We start from the raw sequence: 20,238 nt of genomic DNA on the forward strand, positions 1-20,238 counted from the left end.
ACTGATTCAATTTCATTACTTGTAACTGGTCTGGTCATATTTTCTATTTCTTCATGGTTCAGTTTTGGGAGAGTGTGTGTTTCTAGGAATTCGTCTATTTCTAAGTTGTACCTTTTACTAGCATACAGTTTGTTTACAGCAATCTCTTATGATCCTTTATTTCTGTGGTATCAGTTGAAACTTCTTTTTTGATTCTGATTTTACTGATATGGGCCCTCTTTTTTTCTGGCTAAATCTGGGTAAAGGTTCACCAATTTTGTTTATCTTTTCAATGAATCAACTCTCAGTTCCACTAATCTTTACTATTTTTTTTCTGTCTCTATTTCAGTTACTTATTTGAGAATTTTCCTGTTTCCTGAAATAGTCTTGTATTGTTAGAAACTACCCTCTTAGAATTGTTTTTGCTGTATCCCATAGATTTTGCATAGGTCATAGGATCATTTTCATTTTCATTTGTTTCCAGGATTTAAAAAAATTTCCTCTTTGATTTCTTCAGTGACTCTTTGGTTGTTTAGCAGCATATTGTTTAGTCTTCACATGTTTATTGGAATTTTTTCCTTCTGGTTGATTTGCAGTCTCATAGTACTCTGGGTGGAGAAGATGCTTGACATGGTTTCAGTTTTCTTAAATTTACTTAGAGTTGTTTTGTGAGCTAGCATGCTATGTATCCTGGAGACTGTACAATATGCTCTAGAAAAGAATATTCTGCTGCTTTTGGAAGAAAATATTCTCTATATAATCTATTAAGTCCACTTGGTCTGAAATGCCATCTAAGGCCAATGTTTCCTTACTGATTTTCTGTCTGAATGATCTGTCCATTGGTGTTAGTAGGGCTGCACAAGGTGATTTCAAGATGAAAAGATGACCCCTGCAAATGCAGTGGGTTGTATTATAGGAAAAGAACTCTGAGCTTGGGGAACACAAACTCTTATAATGGTCAGTATGCAGGTCTCCCTTTTGTTCTAGAGGGAAACACAGACATGCCCCCAACCTTTCCCCTAACTGATTCCAAGTATCTGTACAACTTGCTCTCTACTTCTTTCAAGTCTGAGCTCAAATGTAGCTTCTCAGAGAGGTCCTCTCTGACTTCACTCTTTAGATCTTTAATTTCACAACCCTATTCCAAATAGTACTCATTATTCCTCCTTTTTTTTTTTTTTGACATAGCAACTCGTAGATATTGATGTCATTTACAGAGCTAAGGAAGACTGCAGAAGAAAAAGTTGATTCATTTTGTGTTTGATTTTTTTGGGGGAAGAAAATAATGAATTCTCATTTAACCTTGTTTAACATTTGTGGAACTGTTATATAGGCAACTGAATGTGCTAAGGCAACTAGGTTTTCTATATTTCCAGGTCTGGAAATATAGAAAACATAGTATAAATTTTACACTGTCCAGAGACAAAAACAGTTCTTGCCTTTACCATACCACAAAACTATTGTTGTTCACTGTCTCTGTCCTCTACTAATAGTCAGCCATGACATTTCTTTCATGCCCTCTCCTGTTTGGTGTGGTATTTCTATTTTGTCCTGTTGCTTCAATTCAGCCAGATCGTATCATCTTATGAGTTAGATGCAGAGGCTATGTGCTAGTGGCTAATGATAATTTGGCTACCTGAAACGCACATGTATAGCTCCTTCTGCAGAAGTTGAAAGTACTCCAAAGTTAGTCACTCCTGTCTCAGACATTCACTATTGCTTAATGTCTTAATAAAAAATATCAACTCTCAACTCCCTGTCAGCTAAAAATAACAGTAGATTCATAGTCTCTTCTACCAATACTTTTCAAGGTTAACTCCATGAAAGAAGAAATAGCAAAGGTTTGCTTAAGCCAAGATTTCAGGAGCATTTAGGCGAGGGTAGGAGAAGGTAAAGTGCTGAAAGAGGCAAAAAGTGGAAATGTTATTTATATCTTTATCATGGCATTCTTTTCAAAATATGTAAAAAGAGTTTAAAATGATTTTGAATGAATTTCCAGCGTGTCCAACACTATTTTGGATGACAGTATTCAACAAAAAGTTGTTGGAAAATCTGCTCATTTAGAATCTTATTTACGTTTACCCAAGTGAACACTGAAAATATGGAGTTTATAATGAGAAGACCTGGATTAAAGGCTGAGTGATTTACTAGCTAAGTGACCTTGAACCAACAATTTCACCTCGAAGCCTTGCTCTGCCTCCCTCATGGGGATAATTTACAGGTCAAGTGAGATAGGCATATGCAAATAACCCTCAGTGATAAAGCAAACATGTGATCATTATTTAAGAGGATGACTCTATTATTTATTTATTTATTGGCTGTGCTGTGTGGCTTGCAGAATCTTAATTCCCCAACTCAGGACTGAACCTGAGGCCTGGCAATGAAAGTGCTGAGTCCCAACCACTGGCCAGGGAATTCCCTAAGAGGATAATTCTTACATGGAGATCTGTGTTAAAAATCACCTAGGAAGCCTTCTCGCAGCCTGTTGGTTTCCTTATCTGTAAAGTGAGATAATAGTAACTAGTTTACTGATTTAAGAGGAATAAAAGGGTAAAATATGTAAAGGTACTTAAGTCTTATTCCCAGCACTTAACAGAGACTCAAAAAATGTTTAGGCATAATTTATCTAGTTTTAAGAAGTGCACAACAGCACATAGCCAAATGTTTACCCTGAGGTTGCATTTTTCACTGAATACAGTTGCAGTGTCAATAAGCAGTCTATTCTAGTGACAAGGGCAGGATATAAATCTAGTTTAACACTCGCTTTTATTTCTACTGGCTTATATACTGTGAGAAAAACAGTGAGGGCCCTTCTATTTCTTCACCTTGACTCTGCTTTTTGCTTCTTCCAAAGGAGACTAAGTTTCAGATGGATGTAGTTTAAGTCCTTTGCATGGTTCTTGTATGTCCTTTCAAGAAAAACACGGTCCTTCAGGGTTATTTTTAAAGTGTCAATAGCTGGTTACTTTACTTATGGAGTAAAGACTGATTTGACATCACTGGAAGTTAGAAGGAGAAAGTAAATTTCCAGGTTTGTTTTCAGACCTTTTCAGGTAGTGAATAGGCAAATCAATGAGAAACTGGAGGAACATTTAGTGAATGGTGATAGTAATCAGGCAAGATGATTACAAACAAGGGTTTTTTTTTTTAATCAAACTGCCTTGGTTTGAGTTCTGGCTTTATCACTTTCTGAATGTGTGATCATGAGCAACTTAAAATCTTTCTAAGCTGGCTTCTTTATCTGCAATTGAAAATTAAAATGAAATATACCTCACAAGTTTGTTTTTTAATGAAAATTAAGAGACATAATACATGTAAATGCTCAGCAAGCATGCTATAAAGCTAGCAGTGCTAATGATTAATAGAAAAGGAACAAATGGTTTTTGATGTGGTTTAAACATTTAACACTAAATAATCCAAACAATGTGTTGAAACATGATCATCCATCACTGATTAGTTACGAACATAGGAAAAAATAAATTTTGAGTTAGTCTTTTAGCAGAAAGAAAGAGAAAAAAATGGGTTATTGTGAAAAGAGGTATTGGTAATTAAAGGGAAAACATTTCCTTCCAATACACCACAGATACAGTTTATCTGACATATGTTGTACACAATTCAAGTGACTATCCAGAGGAAGAAAACAAGAGTGGAAAGCGGGGAGAGGGAGGGAGGATGGAAGGAAGCAAAGGATAAAAGGAGAAAAAAGACAAGAAGGAAAGAAGAAAGAAACTGAAGTCAGAGAGGTCCAGAGAAAGGCAAAAGTTATGATAGAAAGGGGAGGAGTTTGCCATAGGGCAGACTGAAAACAATTAGGGTGACACAGGTTAGAAATATGGAAGTTAAAAAAGGATATATTGGACAGTTCTATAATTCAAAGATCTGGATAAATCTTGGAAAAAGCAGGATATTCTCCACCCTGGAACGTGAAAGAGATACATTTATAAGTACTCTAAGAAGATATTACTCTAGTACTGCATTGCCCTCTCCTAAGTGGAATTCGTAGACCCAGTTAGACATCAAGAGACCCAAGAGTGCAACAGCCATTCTGTTTACTTTGTATACACTTGAAATCTTTTATAATAAAATGTTTTTAAAATTAAAAAAAAAGTATAATAGGCTACAGTTCACATAAGATTAATTTAAAAGGATACAAGATCAAGAAAAAGAGAATGTGAACAGCATAGTCACAGGCTTTTGTTTTCACTGGGAATGCTCACAGTAGTCTCAGGGCTAGTCTCTGACCCTCAAATGCTAGTGCTGATGTGAGAGAAAGAGACTACAGCGGGCAGATCCAACAGCCACCCAAGCAGGGAAGCCAGATACCAAACAGAAACCAATACCCTTTGTGACACTCTCAGCTTCTAGGTCCCTGAAAAGGACACGCCTGGCTGTGAGTTTTTTTTTTTTTTCACTCAGGGACGCCCAAAGCTATAGTCCTTCTAGCCCAGACTCAACTTACCAACCAAATGTCATTTTATTATATTCTCATTTTGTCACGGAGAAGGCAATGGCGCCCCACTCCAGTACTCTTGCCTGGAAAATCCCATGGGCAGAGGAGCCTGGTAGGCTGCAGTCCATGGGGTCGCTAAGAGTCAGACACGACTGAGCGACTTCCCTTTCACTTTTCACTTTCATGCATTGGAGAAGGAAATGGCAATCCACTCCAGTGTTCTTGCCTGGAGAATCCCAGGGATGGGGGAGCCTGGTGGGCTGCCGTCTGTGGGGTCACACAGAGTCGGACACGACTGAAGTGACTTAGCAGCAGCAGCAGCATTTTGTCACAGGAGTATTACCGAATTAACACAGCTGACATTCTACCTTCACCAGATTTCCAAGGAACAGAGCTAAAAACAGATTAACCCAGGCCAATTTTCCACGTAATAGAGAAAAGGGTTTTGTTGAACCTTTACTCGTATGCACAATGAATCGTAATCTCAGTATTTTACTCCCCAAAATGGTACTAGCAAGAACTATAAATGAATTTGGACAAATGCATCAATAGGCTGGCTAGAACTGGCTTTTTACTTTATTTTGGCTGCACCATGTGGCTTGGAGCATCTTAGTTCTCCGACTATAGATCAAACCTGTGCCCCCTGCAACGGAAGTGTGAAGTCCTAACCTCTGAACTGCCAGGAAATCTCCAGAAGTGCTTTTTAGCTATAAGCTAGCCTGTAAAGTTTGTCTTCATAGAGAAAATTGATTTCCTCTCAACACTGTGATTGTTAAGACTGCTATGAGCAATACACTATTAAGAGGAGTAAGAAGGGCTCTGCCTTTCCTATTCAGAAACTCTTTCTGGATAGTTTTTTTGAGAATTGGGATCAGAGAAGGGACTGCACTTCCTGGAGACTCTCCCTGGGAAAAAGTAGACTCTACTTTTTCCATGGAGGTAAAGATCTCTTGGTGCCTGGGTTTTCTCATCGAAGCACAGACTCTAACATGCATTCTTGGACCATAAACTAGACTACCGAGTTGTTAAAAAGAATCTAGCCAACAGAAAAAGGTAGGAATAAGCTGTGATGGATGTCTCTCGGACAACCGTTTGTTTCATGATCCTATTAACAATACTTGTCAATTTTAAAAGGAGATGCTCTTCTGGTTAAACCCAGACTTAACAAGCAGGACATGGGGCCAGAGAAGAAATATTTGAGAAGTGGCCTGAGGATGCTATCACACATCCTAAGTATCAATATATCTACATACCTGTTCATAATGGTGAGAATTTAATTACAGACCTTATATGTCAAGTTTAACTTTAAGATATAACCATGCTCATTTGAAATGATGTTTCAGCTTTATTCTAACTGCAAAGATGACAATGGTTCTCAGCTGCCCCAATTTTGTTAATGAAATCTAAATAATACTGATAGTAGTTCAGGAAAATGACAAGCATGTAAATGGCAAAATAACCTGCTATGGCTGCAACTGTCAGGTATATAGCTGAGGCAGCTTAAGGAAAGTCCATGAAAACACTAACTAAACTGACAGTGAAGAGTTTTAGTTTTTATTTCTGTTTACCAGCAATCATTACACGGCAGTGATAGGGAGCAAATCAATGAACAGATCTGCAAGAGTATACATAGTGGTATTTAACTAAACTCAGTGTAATTGTGTGGATTCCAGAGTATTTAGCAACTCATAGAACTTATGTGTTAAGAGTCTGGAATGGGAGCTTGGTTATAGTTCAAAGCTGGTTTCAATTAAGTACCTAACAAGTACACAAGACTCTACTGGGATGAGCAAAAATTAATCTACTTGGCTTATGAGAATGGATAGAACTGTTCTTAAATATCTTAAATGTGATCAGAGTCCATGCATCCATCTATGTATTGCTGTTATCCTGGAAGAAGCCAGGAAGTTTACACCTTAGAGGTCACTCTCACCCTCTTTTCCCCATCCTCAATATTATGCAGTCTCTTTCTACCTCAGCTTTTAAAACCCTCACAGATGGATGCACAGACCCCAGGCAGGAGCTTGGAGGACTCTTACTATGAGGAAACTGGGTCTAAGAAGTAACACTTAGTGATACCAACATGAAGGGGCTTGAAAAGAAATGGCCATCTTTCTTATAAAAGTTTCAGAGAGGAAACAGCAGGAGACAGAGAAACAACCAGGAAGAAATAATTAAATGAGTATTTGAAAGCTCTGAGCATGAGTTTCTAAACTAAAAGGACCCTCTAAGCACCAAATACAACTGACCAAGGCACAGCAAATCATGAAGTTTCAGGACACAGTAATAGAGATCCCCAAAGCTTCCCAAGACAACAGTCATATATTAAAAAAGAAGAAAAACATTTTCAGACATTAGAAACTAAAAAAATAAAAAAACCTATCTCACATATATCCTTTTCCCAGAAAGCTACAGTAGTGTAAGCTCTACCAATCTGAAGCAGTAAACCAAGAAAGAGGACTTCACAGGAGCCAAGATCAACCAAGGGGACAGCTGAGGGAAATTCTGAGAAGGTTCTGCAGTTGGGCAGGAGAACCAGAGTCCAAGCTGGCTGGGGCTGGAAGCAGTTCTCCAAGAAAAGAGTAGGACTGAGAACTGATGTCTGACTATTCTGAGAGGAGTTTTAAAGTTATGTCAGAAAGTTTGTATTTGTGTTAGTGACTGGATATTTGCAAAACATAATGAAGACAGGTCTAACAACATAACGAGAACATAACTAGAACATAACTAGAACAAAGAATCTACATAAAGATAAATAATTCAGCAGAAAAACTGGCAAAAGACTTGCCTAGGCATCACACGAGGAAACCCAAATGAAAACCACAGTGAGGTGCTGTTACAAAAATGACAAAACTAAGGTCCACGAGGATGTGAAGCAACAGGAATTCTACACACCACCGGTCAGAGAGTAAAACGGCAGCATCCCAGGTAGCACTAGTGGTAAAGAAATCGTCTGCTAATGCAGCTTAGACGTTAACAGATGCGGTTTGATCTCTGAGTTGGGAAGATCCCCTGCAGAGGGGAATGGCAATCCACTCCAGTATTCTTGCCTGCAGAATTCCAAGGACAGAGGAGCCTGGGTGGGCTACAGTCCATAGGTTCGCATAAAGTTGGATATGACTGAAGCAACTTAGCAGAGCACATACATAACAAAGGAAATGGTCCATGTTATGCAGCAATTTCACTATGAGGTGCACACCCTGGAGGAAGGTATGCACCTGTGCTCAGTCATGATGGAAATAACTGTACATATTTATACTCATGCAATAATTATTTAAAATCTTCCTAAATTTAAGTAAATGATATGCAAATAGCTGACTCACTGGGAAAGTCCCCAGTGCTGGGAAAGATTGAGGGCAGAAGGAGAAGAGGGCGTCAGAGAATGAGATGGCTGGATGACATCACCAATGCCAATAAACATGAACTTGGGCAAACTTCGGGAGATGGTGAGGGACAGGGAGGCCTCGCATGCTGCTGTTCATGGGGTGGCAAAGAGTCGGACACGACTGGGCGACTGAACAACAGCAAATTTAAGTAAAACAAGGACAGGGATGGTAGTTCTTCAGCTTCCTCTTGTGCACAGCAACTGTGAACCTGATGAGCTATACAACAAATATCTGTGGAATCAAATCGAACTGGGAAACATTAATATAGCAATAGAAGGCTTAGCAGAAAAATCTTTTTAAAAAGAACAGGAAGTGAAGGTTCACAGAACTGTGAAAAATGTTCAATCACACTAATTATGAAAGAAATAAAAATTAAAAACAATAATGAAATACCATTTTTAATACAAAATAGCAAATCCTGAAATAAATATAATACTCAAAGCTGTAAAAGTAGTGAGGTAGATCCTCTCATAGGTCACTTACAGAAGTAAGAGATGATGCACAGACACATGAGTTGTACAATACATCTAAACAGCAATTTGACATGGGGTGAATCTCGAAGATACAGACAACTCTGACAGTAAGAACTAGTACAATTTCAGTTTAAGACTACACCAACAACAGAACTAAAAAAGGTGAGCTATAATTTATTTAGAAGCTGTTAATTATGAATTAATTACAAAATATTACAAACAATCAAATAAGCAATAATGGGGTAAGGGTTAACATATTTTAGGACCTCCATAATCCAGGTTAATGTTGTTCAGTCGCTAAATTGTGTCTGACTTTTTGTGACCTCATGAACTGTGGCATGCTCCTCTGTCCTCCACTGTCTCCCAGAGTTTGCTCATATTTATGTCCACTGAGTGTTGATACTATCCAACTATCTCTCTCTCAACTGCCCCCTTCTCCTCCTGCCCTCAATCTTTCCGGCATCAGTGTCTTTTCCAAAGAGTCGTCTCTTCGCATCAGGTGGCCAAAGTATCGTTAACTTCAGCTTCAGTAACAGTTCTTCCAACGAATATCCAGGGTTCATCTCCTTTAGGATAGACTGGTTTGATCTCCTCGCAGTCCAAAGGACTCTCAAGTTTTCTCCAGCATCACACTTTGAAAGCATCAATTCTGCGCTCAGACTTATTTATGCTCCAACTCCCACCTCTGTACATGACTACCAGAAAAACCACAGCTTTGACTACAAGGATCTCTGTCAGCAAACTGATACACTGTCTAGGTTTGTCATAGCTTTCCTTCCAAAGAGCAAGCGTCTTTTAACTTCATGACTGCGGACATTGTCTCTCTGGAGTGATTTTGGAGCCCAAGAAAATTAAATCTGTCACTATTTCCACTTTCCTCCATCTATTTGCCATGAAGTGATGGGACCAGGTGCCATGATCTTAGTTTTTTGAATGCTGAGTTTTAAGCCAGGTTTTTCACTCTCCTCTTTCACCCTCATCAAGAGGCTCTTTGGTTCCTCTTTGCTTTCTGCCATTAGAGTGGTATCAACTGCATATCTGAAGTTGTTGATATTTCTCCTGGAAACCTTGATTCCAGCTTGTGTACATTTTGCATGATGTACTCAGCATAGAAGTTAAATAAGCAGGATGACAATATACGGTCTTGTCATACTCTTTTCCCAATTCTGAACCATTCAATTGGTCCATGTCTGGTTCTAACTTTTGCTTCTTGATCCACATACAAGTTTCTCAGGAGACAGGTAAGGTGGTCTGGTATTTCCAACTCTTTAAGAATTTTCCACAGTTTGTTGTGATCCACACAGAGGCTTCAGGGTAGTCAATGAAGCAGTAGTAGATGTTTTTCTGGAACTCCCTTGCTTTCTCCATGATCCAATGAATGTTGGCAATTTGATCTCTAGTTCCTCTGTCTTCTCTAAATCCATTTTGTACATCTGGAAGTTCCCGGTTCACATACTGCTGAAGCTAACTGAAGGATTTTGAGCATTACCTTATTTGCATGTGAAATGAGCACAAGTGCATGGGAGTTTGAACATTCTTTGGCATTGCCCTTCTTTGGGACTGGAATGAAAACTGATCTTTTCCAATCTTGTGGCCACTGCTGAGTTTTCCTAACTTGCTGACATATTGACTTTAATGGCATCATCTTTTAGGATTTGAAATAGCTCAGCTGGAATTTTGCCACTTAAGGCCCACTTGACTTCATATTCCAGGATGTCCAGCTCCAGGTGAGTGACCACACCAGTGTGGTTAATCAGGTCTGTAAGATGTTTTTTGTATGGTTCTAATGTGTGTTCTTGCCTGGAGAGTCTTGGGGATGGTGGAACCTGGTGGGCTGCTGTCTGTGGGGTTGCACAGAGTCAGACACGACTGAAGCGACTTAGCAGCAGCAGCAGCAATGCGTATTCCTGCCACTTCTTCTTGATCTCTTCTGTTTCTGTTAGGTCCTTACCATTTCTGTCCTTTGTCATGTCCATCTTTGCATGAAATATCCCTTGATATCTCCAATTTTCTTGAAGAGATTTCTAGTGTTTCCCATTTTATTGTTTTCCTCTATTTCTTTGCACTGTTCACCTAACAAGGCTTTCTTATCTCTTCTTTTTATTCGCTGGAACTCTGCATTCAGTTGGTATTATCTTTTCCTTTCTCCTTTGCCTTTTGCTTATCTTTTTTCCTAAACTATTTGTAAAACTTCCTCAGACAACCACTTTGCCTTCTTGCATTTCTTTTCCTTTGGGACGGTTTTGGTCACTGGTTCCCGTACAATGTTACCCCAAGGCCAAACTTGTACCCCAAGGCCAAACTTGCCTGTATATCAGGCATCTCTTGACTTCCTACTTTTGCACTGCGATCCCCTATGATGAAAAGGACATCTTTTTTTGGTGTTACTTCTAAAATTATTGTAGGTCTTCACAGAACCAGTTAGTTTCAGCTTCTTCAGCATCAGTGGTTGGGGCATAGACTTGGATTACTGTAATGTTGAATGGTTTGCCTTGGAAATGAACTGGGATCATTCTATTGCTTTTGAAGTTGCACCCTAGTACTGCGTTTCACTTTTTTGTTGAGTATGAGGGCTATTCCATTTCTCCTAAGGAATTCTTGCCCACGGTAGTAGATATAACAGTCGTTTGAATTAAATCCGCATTCCCATCCATTTTAGTTCACTGACTCCTAAGATGTCAGTGTCCATTCTTGCCATCTCCTGCTCGATCACGTCCAGTTTACCTTGATTCATGGACCTAACATTTCAGGTTCCTAAGAAATATAGTCTTTATAGCACTGGACTTTACTTTCCCCATCAGACACATCTACAACTGAGGGTCGTTTCCACTTTGGCCCAGCTGCTTCCTTCTTTCTGAAGCTGTTGGTAACTGCTCTCCATTCTACCCCAGTAGCATACGGGACACCTTCCGACCTGCAGGGCTCAGCTTCTGGTGTCAAATCTTCTTCCCCTTTCATATGTCCGTGGGTTTCTCCAGCAAGAATACTGGAGTGGGTTGCCATTTCCTCCTCCAGTGGACCACGTTTTGTCAGAACTCTGCACTATGACCTGTTCCTCTTGGGTGGCCTGGCACAGAGTGGCTCATAGCTTCAAGCCCCTTTGACATGCCATGACAAGGCTGTGATCCATGAAATACAGGTTATATATTATTAGAATGTGAGATTTTCAAAGAATTAATATCACAGGAAAATGTGTTAAGTAAAAATAGCAGAATCCAGAACTATTAAGATATAAAATATGATCTCAGTTCTCCTAAAGACATATATGTGCATGTATATATATATATATGTGTCTGTATATAATACATATACACATGTGGAAGGTGACAATTGTTGGAATAGATGGCAAATACAGTTAAAATTCAAGAGACTATTGTAGGTTTTTTTTTTTCAAGTTTTGTTAAACTTTCTCTGTTTAAAAAAGAATAACAGTAAATATCTCCATTTACACTTACCAGATCAATATTTTGCATGATATCCTGAAATGAAGGATGAGTTCGAAATTGTTCAAAGAGATCTCGTTTGTAAAGAAGCGCATATACCAAGTTTGGATTGTGATGAAGAGAATTTGTCAGGCAGGAGTTGATGATCTCTAACATCATTCGAATCACTTCTTCAATGACATTTAGGTCTTGTGCCTGATAAAGAAAGAAAATCCCTGTAAGAGTCAGTATTTTCCTCCTTGACATAGAATTAATTAGAATGAGGGCAACTGCTTTACAATTATAACAGCACTGGAAAGATCATGCACAAGAACTCTTCAAGATTATTTTTGTCAAGAATTTTTAGAGTTAAGTTTATCAGTTACTAAAGGATTTGAGTTATAACTTTTGAACTAAATATGGTGATAATCATAAATTTCACATTAATAAATTTTAGACTTTCTAATCTAAAAGAAAATTTGGAGCTTTGATTAATAGATCCTCATCTGTACTCTTATCAGTGTACCACCTTAAATCACTAAACTTGCTCAATATAAAGTGATAGTAGAGTCTTATCAATTCCAAGAAGAATTTCTAATTCGGAATATGACCTCACTTTTCTACACTGTCATTCAATGTTCATATTTACAGATAAACAGCCTAATGTTTTGTTTCTGTTTCCTGAGAGGTAATAGTCTTTGGGAATCTGAATGTGAAATAGTACATAGAGCAAAATTCAAGGTAAGTAATCAACACATCTCTTGAAAGAAAGAACAATGGAAGGCAAAAACATAGGTGAATATGACACTTTCCTTCTTCTGAGTTTTCTAAATTATGTTTGACAGTTGGGGCAAAAATTGTAACACTGACGTGGCTCTCAATGGATGCAAAGGAACACCTAAGACAACTATATTATAAACCAGGGAGAGCAAAGGAATTTAAAGAGAGGATACTTTCTACCTCTCATTTGAATTGGGAAAATGTCAACACTACTAGACGCAGCAAGTTATGTAAGTTATATATGTAAAGGGTCTAGAGCAAATCCATGCAAAGAGATTACAATAATTAAAATCTGAACAACAACAGAGTGGATTAAAAATACATGATGCAACTATACGCTATCTACAAGAAACTTCAAATGTAACTCACTTTAAATAAAGTTAGATTGAAGGTAAAAAAATGGAAAAAGATATAACATGAACTATTAATCAAAATAAAGTAGGAATGACTTATTATGAGGTAAAATACACTTCACATCTAAGACTGCATGGCTTACAAAATAAAAAATATTTACTATCTGGACTCTGGTGGAAAAGTTTACCACCCCGATCTAGCACACAAAAAGGTATACTTATTTCCATACAATTTACCTCCACCTGTATTGTTTTATGGCACCCCACTCCAGTACTTTTGCCTAGAAAACCCCATGGACAGAGGAGCCTGGTCGGCTGCAGTCCATGGGGTCACTAGAGTCAGACACGACTGAGCGACTTCACTTTCACTTTTCACTTTCCTGCATTGGAGAAGGAAATGGCAACCCACTCCAGTGTTCCTGCCTGGAGAATCCCAGGGACGGGGAAGCCTGGTGGGCTGCCATCTATGGGGTCGCACAGAGTTGGACACGACTGAAGCGACTTAGCAGTAGCAGCAGCAGCAGTATTGTTTTAAGAACATCCAGCAACAAATCAACATTTATGGGACAGAAAAAAAGGAAAGCAAAATCAATGTGCAAGGGATAAAGTGGCCCAGTGGATAAGAAACACCTGCCAATACAGGAGACATGGGTTCTAGCATGTGGGAGACCCCACATGCTGTGGAGAGGCAGCTAAGCCTGTGTGCCACAACTCCTGAGCCTGCACCTTGGAGCCTGCGAGCTGCAACTACTGAAGCCCACGTGCTCTAAAGTCCTGCTCTGTAACGAGAGGAGCCACTGCAATGAGAAGCCCACATGCTGCAGGTACAGAACAGCCTCTGCTCACCGCAACTAGAGAAAACCTGTACACAATAACGAAGACCACTGTAACCAATAAATAAATTAAAAAAAAAAGATAAAATATTGCTATTTACCTCCTGAACAAGATCAAAGGAGGTTAATACACTTTAACTTCTCCTTGAACAGAAAAGTGCTGACCCCATTCTTCCTTGTTTTGTTACAGTTGCTTAGGTTTTTAATTTCATGTTTTTAAAAAAAACCCATAAATTGGTTTTAAAAAAATCAGTACTCAGGCCAGTTTTCATTCCAATCTCAAAGAAGGGAAAATGCCAAATAATGTTCAAACTACCACACAACTGCACTCATTTCACATGCTAGCAATGTAATGCTAAAAATCCTTCAAGCTAGCTTCAACAGCATGTAAACTGAGAACTTCCAGATGTACACGCTGGATTTAGAAAAGGCAGAGGAACGAGGGATCAAATTGCCAACATCCACTGGATCACAGAAAAAGCAAGATCATTCCAGAAAAACATCTACTTCTGCTTCATTGACTACACTGAAGCCTTTGACTGTAGAGATCACAACAAACTGGAAAATTCTTCAGAGATGGGAATACCAGGCCACCTTACTTGTCTCCTGAGAAATCTGCATGCAGCTTAAGAAGCAACAGTTAGAACCAGACATGAAACAACGAACTGGTTCAAAATTGGGAAAGGAGTATGTCAAGGCTGTATACTGTTACCCTGCTTATTTAACTTATATGCAGAGTACATCATGAGAAATGCTGGGCTGGATGAAGCAGAAGCTGGACTCGAGATTGCAGGGAGAAATATCGATAACCTGAGATATGTAGATGATACCATCCTTACGGCAGAAAGTGAAGAGAAACTAAAGAGCCTCTTGATGAAAGTGAAAGAGAAGAGTGAAAAACCTGGCTTAAAACTCAACATTTGGAAAACGAAGATCATGGCATCCAGTCTCATCACTTCATGGCAAATAGTTGGGGAAAAAATGGCAACAGTGATAGACTTTATTTTCTTGGGATCCAAATTCACTGTGGACAGTGACTGCAGCTGTGAAATTAAAATACGCTTGCTCTTTGGAAGACAAGCTATGACAAACCTAGACAACATATTAAGAAACAGAGACATTACTTTGCCTACAAAGGTCCATATAGTCAAAGCTATGGTTTTTCTGGTAGTCCTGTACAGATGTGAGAGCTGGACAATAAAAGAGTCTGAGCACCAAAGAACTGATTCTTTAGAACTGTGGAGCTGGAGAAGATTCTTAAGAGTCTCTTGGAAAGCAAGGAGATCAAACCAGTCAATCCTAAAGGAAATTGATCCTGAATATTCACTGGAAGGACTGATGCTGAAGCTGAAACTCCAATACTTTGGCCATTTGATGTGAAGAGCCAACTCACTGGAAAAGACCCTGATGCTGGAGAAGATTGAAGGCAGGAGGAGAAGGGGATAACAGAGGATGAGATGGTTGGATGGCATCACTGACTCGATGAACATGAGTTTGAACAAACTCCGGGAGATGGTGAAGGACAGGGAAGCTTGGCATGCTGCAGTCCACTGGGTCACAAAGAGTCGGACAGGACTGAGCATCTGAACAAAAAGTCAGCGGTTAACTAAGTTGACATATGGATTTCAGTGCACACCACTAGTTCTTGCATTCCGCTTCTCTACAGGTAAACTTTTCTTCTATTTGAAGTACATCCTTTAATAGTGCTTTCAGTGAAGTCCATGGATAATAAACTCTTTCAGTCCTAGCGTGGTTGAAATATGTCTTTATTTTACATTCACTCTTGTATCTCATCTGGGTATAGAATTAGTTACTTCTTTACAAACTTAAAAGATACGTGTTCACTTGATTCTGGCATCTGTTTTTGGCTTTGAGCAGTTTATTATACAAACCTAACTACTGCTGCCCTGTGGAAAAGCATTTTGATAGCCTTTAAGATTTATTTTTCATTCTTTAACACTCTTGAGTTTCACAACCATGTGTTTCAGTGTTGATTTATCTTTATTTATCCTGCTTAGTATTCAGAGTGTTCTTTCCATCTGACAACCTAGTCTCTTCCACAAAGATAATTTGGATAATTTTTTCTCATTATCTTACAGTTTACTAACCGTCTTTGATACTGCCCAGTTTAGAATTTGTCTACTGAGCTTTCAAATCTAATGACTATATTTTTCATTCTAAGCTTTCTAATGAAATAGTTCTGAGTCATGTTCTTGTTTCATTTCATCATTTTTATATTTATTTATTCTTAACAAATACTATATCCTTCATTTATCTTTGAGGATATTAAAAATACTTGAGTACTTTCAACATTATCCTATTAATTTTTGCTTCTTTTTGGATAAACTTACCTTAAACATGATCATGACTATGTTGGCTGTCTTTCTTAGTATTAAGTTAGATTTTAGCATATATTTTGGAATTTTGGTTATGTAGGCTCACTTAGTATGGCTTAATCCCCCCACGCCTACAGGTCATGCAGTAGCTTTCTAGAGCTCCCAGTCTGAAATGAGGTCTCATCATTGGTTTATCAGGGCTGCTGCCATGCAATCACATTAAAGGCAGGATAAGCAAGGTCTGTCACCAAGCCACATCCCCTCACAATAGGCTCAAGGTTCCAGAGTGAGGCTGGTTCTGGGTCTTCCCACCTTCCTAGACACAGAACTTAAGGGTCATCATTAGTGCCTCTACTCAGGCTCTTTTCAGTAAGGGGTCTATTCTACCTCTTAGTTTCTAGCAGGGAACCCGGCACTACCGTGCTGCCTCCCAAGGGCCCCTGAGTGCTGTGCCTGCCTTGCAGCAGCTGAGCTCCCAGCCACTCCTGCCTCCTTCCAGACAAGAAGCTTGGCAGCCTCACAGCTTCAGACCCTGCTATCTGCTTCGAGTGCTTTTTCTATTTCTCGTTGATCAAGAAGTTCCCTCTCTCATTTTAGGGTGAGGCTATATGGTTTCAAGGTTTTTTTTTTTCTAGTTATGGTTCATCTATTACTTTTATGTGTTTGGAGCAAAGAAAAGGGATTAGCCTTCATATTGGGAACTGACAACATAATTGTGATTATAGTTCTCTCGATTGTATTTTCATCTTACATTGCTACTTGAATTAGAAGAGGAGAAAGGAACTCTGAGTTCAGAATTTTCTCTCAAATTTCTCTCATCTAAGAGCAACCCAGTGAGACAGTATGACTATCATAGTAATACAAGTCAAAACATTAGCTTTCTGCAGAATTTCATGTTCCTAAGTATTCTGTACCCATTTATGTTACATATAACATTAGGACCCTTAAGTCCTAATATAGTAAACTTAAATATAAAAAACGAATTACCTATTGATAGCTTATACTTTCTGCTTTCAAACATATTGATAATTTATTCTCGATGTTTTATTAAATAATTTGCTACAACAAACAGGATAATATACTCAACCCCCAAACAGGTACCTGCTCATTTAAACCCAAACCAAACTACTGATCATTTATTTTATCCCCAAGTCAGGTATAGAATAAACTGGAAACTACCTCAATAAGTATATTCCACATTAGGTTTCAATTTACATTCATCAGTCTGACTGAGGCTCCTTAGAAGTTATACTAATTCTCTTATACTTAAAGGAATTACTAGGTATTTTACTTCCTTTTTTAACTGTTTCTGTGACAAGTTCTAATTCTAACGCTATCTTTCAAAGATTGTTTTCAGCTGCAGATTTATAAATTAAATGTCAAGAACAAAGTTTTTCTGACATTACTAAAATTGACTGAAAATATAATTAAAGGAACTAGAGCAAAGACATTTTATACAATATCATATTTTGCCATATTGTCACTCACACTAGAAAGCATACTGTATATTTTAATGTTGCAAAACAATTACAAAACAAAAATGAGAAATTGAATGTAATTCAGAAATTAAAAATAAGCTTAAATTAGGGAGTGGTTGATTATAAATTTTCTGATAATACCTATTTTAACATGTAACTCTATAAATCATTTAAATTTTAAATACTATTACAGAAAGAACATAAAGATAACTGCCTTTCCAAAGTGGATAAATTAATGCAAATGTTGTAAGTGCAAAGAATCACATCTCTTAGCTTTAGATATGTGCTAAATCCCATTTTTATTAATTTACAAAACTAGTCCTTTAGGGAAGTGTATAAATTACATTTATATAGTTAACATTTATGGAATAAAATAAAGTTTTTTAAAAAGACATGTTTTCTTTTTTTTAAAAGACACATTTTCAAAAACTAACCAAAATTAGCTTTGTCAGAGATAAAATCAGATGGTTCATTGGTAGAGCAGCAAAATACGTGGAGAATATTGTGTCTTTTTCATTCATGGTATTTTCTTTTTAGTACATACAACTTCCCTGCCAGGAATGGATCCCACGTCAAACAGACTTTCTTCTCAAAAAAAAAAAAAAAAAGGCCAGGCTTATTTTATTGCAGAAAATCTCAAATGTAAATACAAGGGCCTTGAGAAAACGGCCCTTTTCAGATGTTCTGATGGTTTTGTACATGCTGGTAATGAACGGTGAGCACGATCTGTGCTAAGTAGTGAGTTCATGTCAAATGGACAAGCTGGCAGCTGTGGGAGCACCTTACCCTGTCAGCAGCAGTCAGGGCTGCTTCATTATATAAACTTCCTTTTTCTTTTAAGAGGGAATTTATACAGTTAAATAGTTCCAAATCATTTATTTTTAGTTTCCTTAAGAGAAGCATATGTATCTTGTTTGTATTAGTTTTGGGGGGATTCCAAAAGAGTTGTCTAAATTTCCTGCATTTTCAGCAGAAAATAAAAACCTTCAACAAAATTAATGGGACTTGGCCAAAGTGGGGGAGAGTGGGGCGGAAGCTACAGGAAAGACTCTTTTTTTTTAAAGTTAACGTGCAAATGGCCTTCAAAGCTAGTCATTCAGTGACGGAATCTTGCTATCTCTCTGTTGTTAAAATTCACTGGCACACTGCTGAAAAGCTTTGTGACCATGCTATTTCCAGCCAGAACTGGAATTGTCCCAGAATATAGAGATTCTGACAGCAAGAACTAGCTTTCTACTACATACAGAATTACAGCTGAAGAATAATCCTGCGATCAGAGGAAATGATTTGAACCATTAATAACGTGGGGGGCAGTGGGGGAGAAGGCTGAGGCTGAAGAAGGCTGAAGGCTGAGGTCTGGCACCACTGTCTTGGGTAAAATGAAGTGGTCGTTTTCTTCATCCCTTGGGCCGGGTCTGAATGTGGCCCATGAGCCTAAACTAGAATCCTGGGAAGCCTGTTATTTACAGCATGCTTACTGGTGGGAAAGCAAGATAATGGTGACTGCCCGGGGACATGGGTTAACTTTACATGTTTTTGCACACCTGGAAAACAGCCAAAGAACTCCAAAAAAGGAATGTGCTGACTGAAATCCAGCTAGGCTGCAGCCCCCCAACAAGTGTCTACCTTAGCCGGCTACTCACACTGGGCAGCACTGGGGTGTGGAACTGTGCTTCTCACCCCTCCCCCGGCCCTCCCGCTGGCAGAAGAGAGGAAACACACATGGAGTTTTTTTTTTTTTTTTGGGGAGCTTTTTTTAAAACAAGGAAATATTAATTAATTCATTTAGGCCATGCCATGTAGCATGCAGGATCTTAGTTCCCTGACCAGGGATCGAACCCGGGCCCCCTGCACTGGGAGTGCAGAGTCTTAACCACTGGACCACCAAAGAAGCCCCCTGAGCTTGGAGTTTTCCATTTTGTTCTTAAAAATGCAGTGTTTTGGGACCTCCCTGGTGCTCCAGTAGTTAAGAATCCACTTTGCAACGCAGGGGACACGGGTTCTATCCCTGGTTGGGTCACTAAAATCCCACATACCGCAGAGCAACCAAGGCAGAGGGCTACATCTATTGAGTCGGTGTGCTCTGGAGCCCGTACGCCACAACTGGAGAACCTGAGCGCCACGACAAAAGATCCCTCACGATACAGTGAAGATTCGGGGTGCCGCAACTAAGACCTGACACAGCCAAATCAGTAATTTTTTTTGAAACAGAAATATTTTATATTAAGGATTAGTATTCACGTCTGCTCTTCTCCAAAATACATTGTTTATTATCAAACCAATGGCCTTCCAGATCCTATAAAAGTAACATCTAAGTAAAATAATTCTCTAGGAAGATGTACTGCTTTTTTTAAAATGACTTTGACAGTTTACTGAGTGCTTCCTATCACCCCACTTTGAGATATGAGAGTCCCAGCTCCATCCCAATTCTGCCAGTAACTAGCTATGTGAGTTTAAGGAGCCACTTAACCTGAGTTGCAGTTTTTTATTTGCGAAAATAAGTGCTTGTGAGATTTTAAAAATCCCTTCCTAGTCTTAAGTCTTAATTTCCATAAAGAATGCAGAAAATACTGAATTCAGAAAGCAAATTTTATTAGACTAACCAAAAATGTTAACTCATAGTAGAAAAATCTTTAAGTGACCTCAAACTTCAGTAAAATTTAGAATTTACTTTAGATTACTGTGGCACCTAAGTGTCACTGTTCACTTAGAAAGGGAAAAGACAAAACAAAACAAACTTTGAGAATA

General features: G+C 38.6%; 1 protein-coding gene and 1 non-coding gene across 4 annotated transcripts in view; both read right to left on the reverse strand.

Annotated features, from left to right (window-relative positions):
• The window catches only part of DYM (dymeclin), a 395,381-nt gene that overhangs the window by 72,117 nt on the left and 303,026 nt on the right, over positions 1-20,238 (reverse strand). For all 3 annotated transcript variants that reach the window (XM_005886705.2, XM_070361533.1, XM_070361534.1), the window contains one exon: positions 11,744-11,926. In XM_005886705.2, coding sequence (XP_005886767.1) covers positions 11,744-11,926 — 183 coding nt within the window. The remainder of the gene's footprint in view (positions 1-11,743; positions 11,927-20,238) is intronic.
• On the reverse strand, positions 19,309-19,381 carry TRNAG-CCC (transfer RNA glycine (anticodon CCC)). Its single transcript has one exon. It is a non-coding gene; the product is annotated as a tRNA-Gly (tRNA).

This window comes from Bos mutus, chromosome 24 (genome assembly GCF_027580195.1).
Source record: "Bos mutus isolate GX-2022 chromosome 24, NWIPB_WYAK_1.1, whole genome shotgun sequence".
Lineage (NCBI taxonomy): Eukaryota > Metazoa > Chordata > Mammalia > Artiodactyla > Bovidae > Bos > Bos mutus.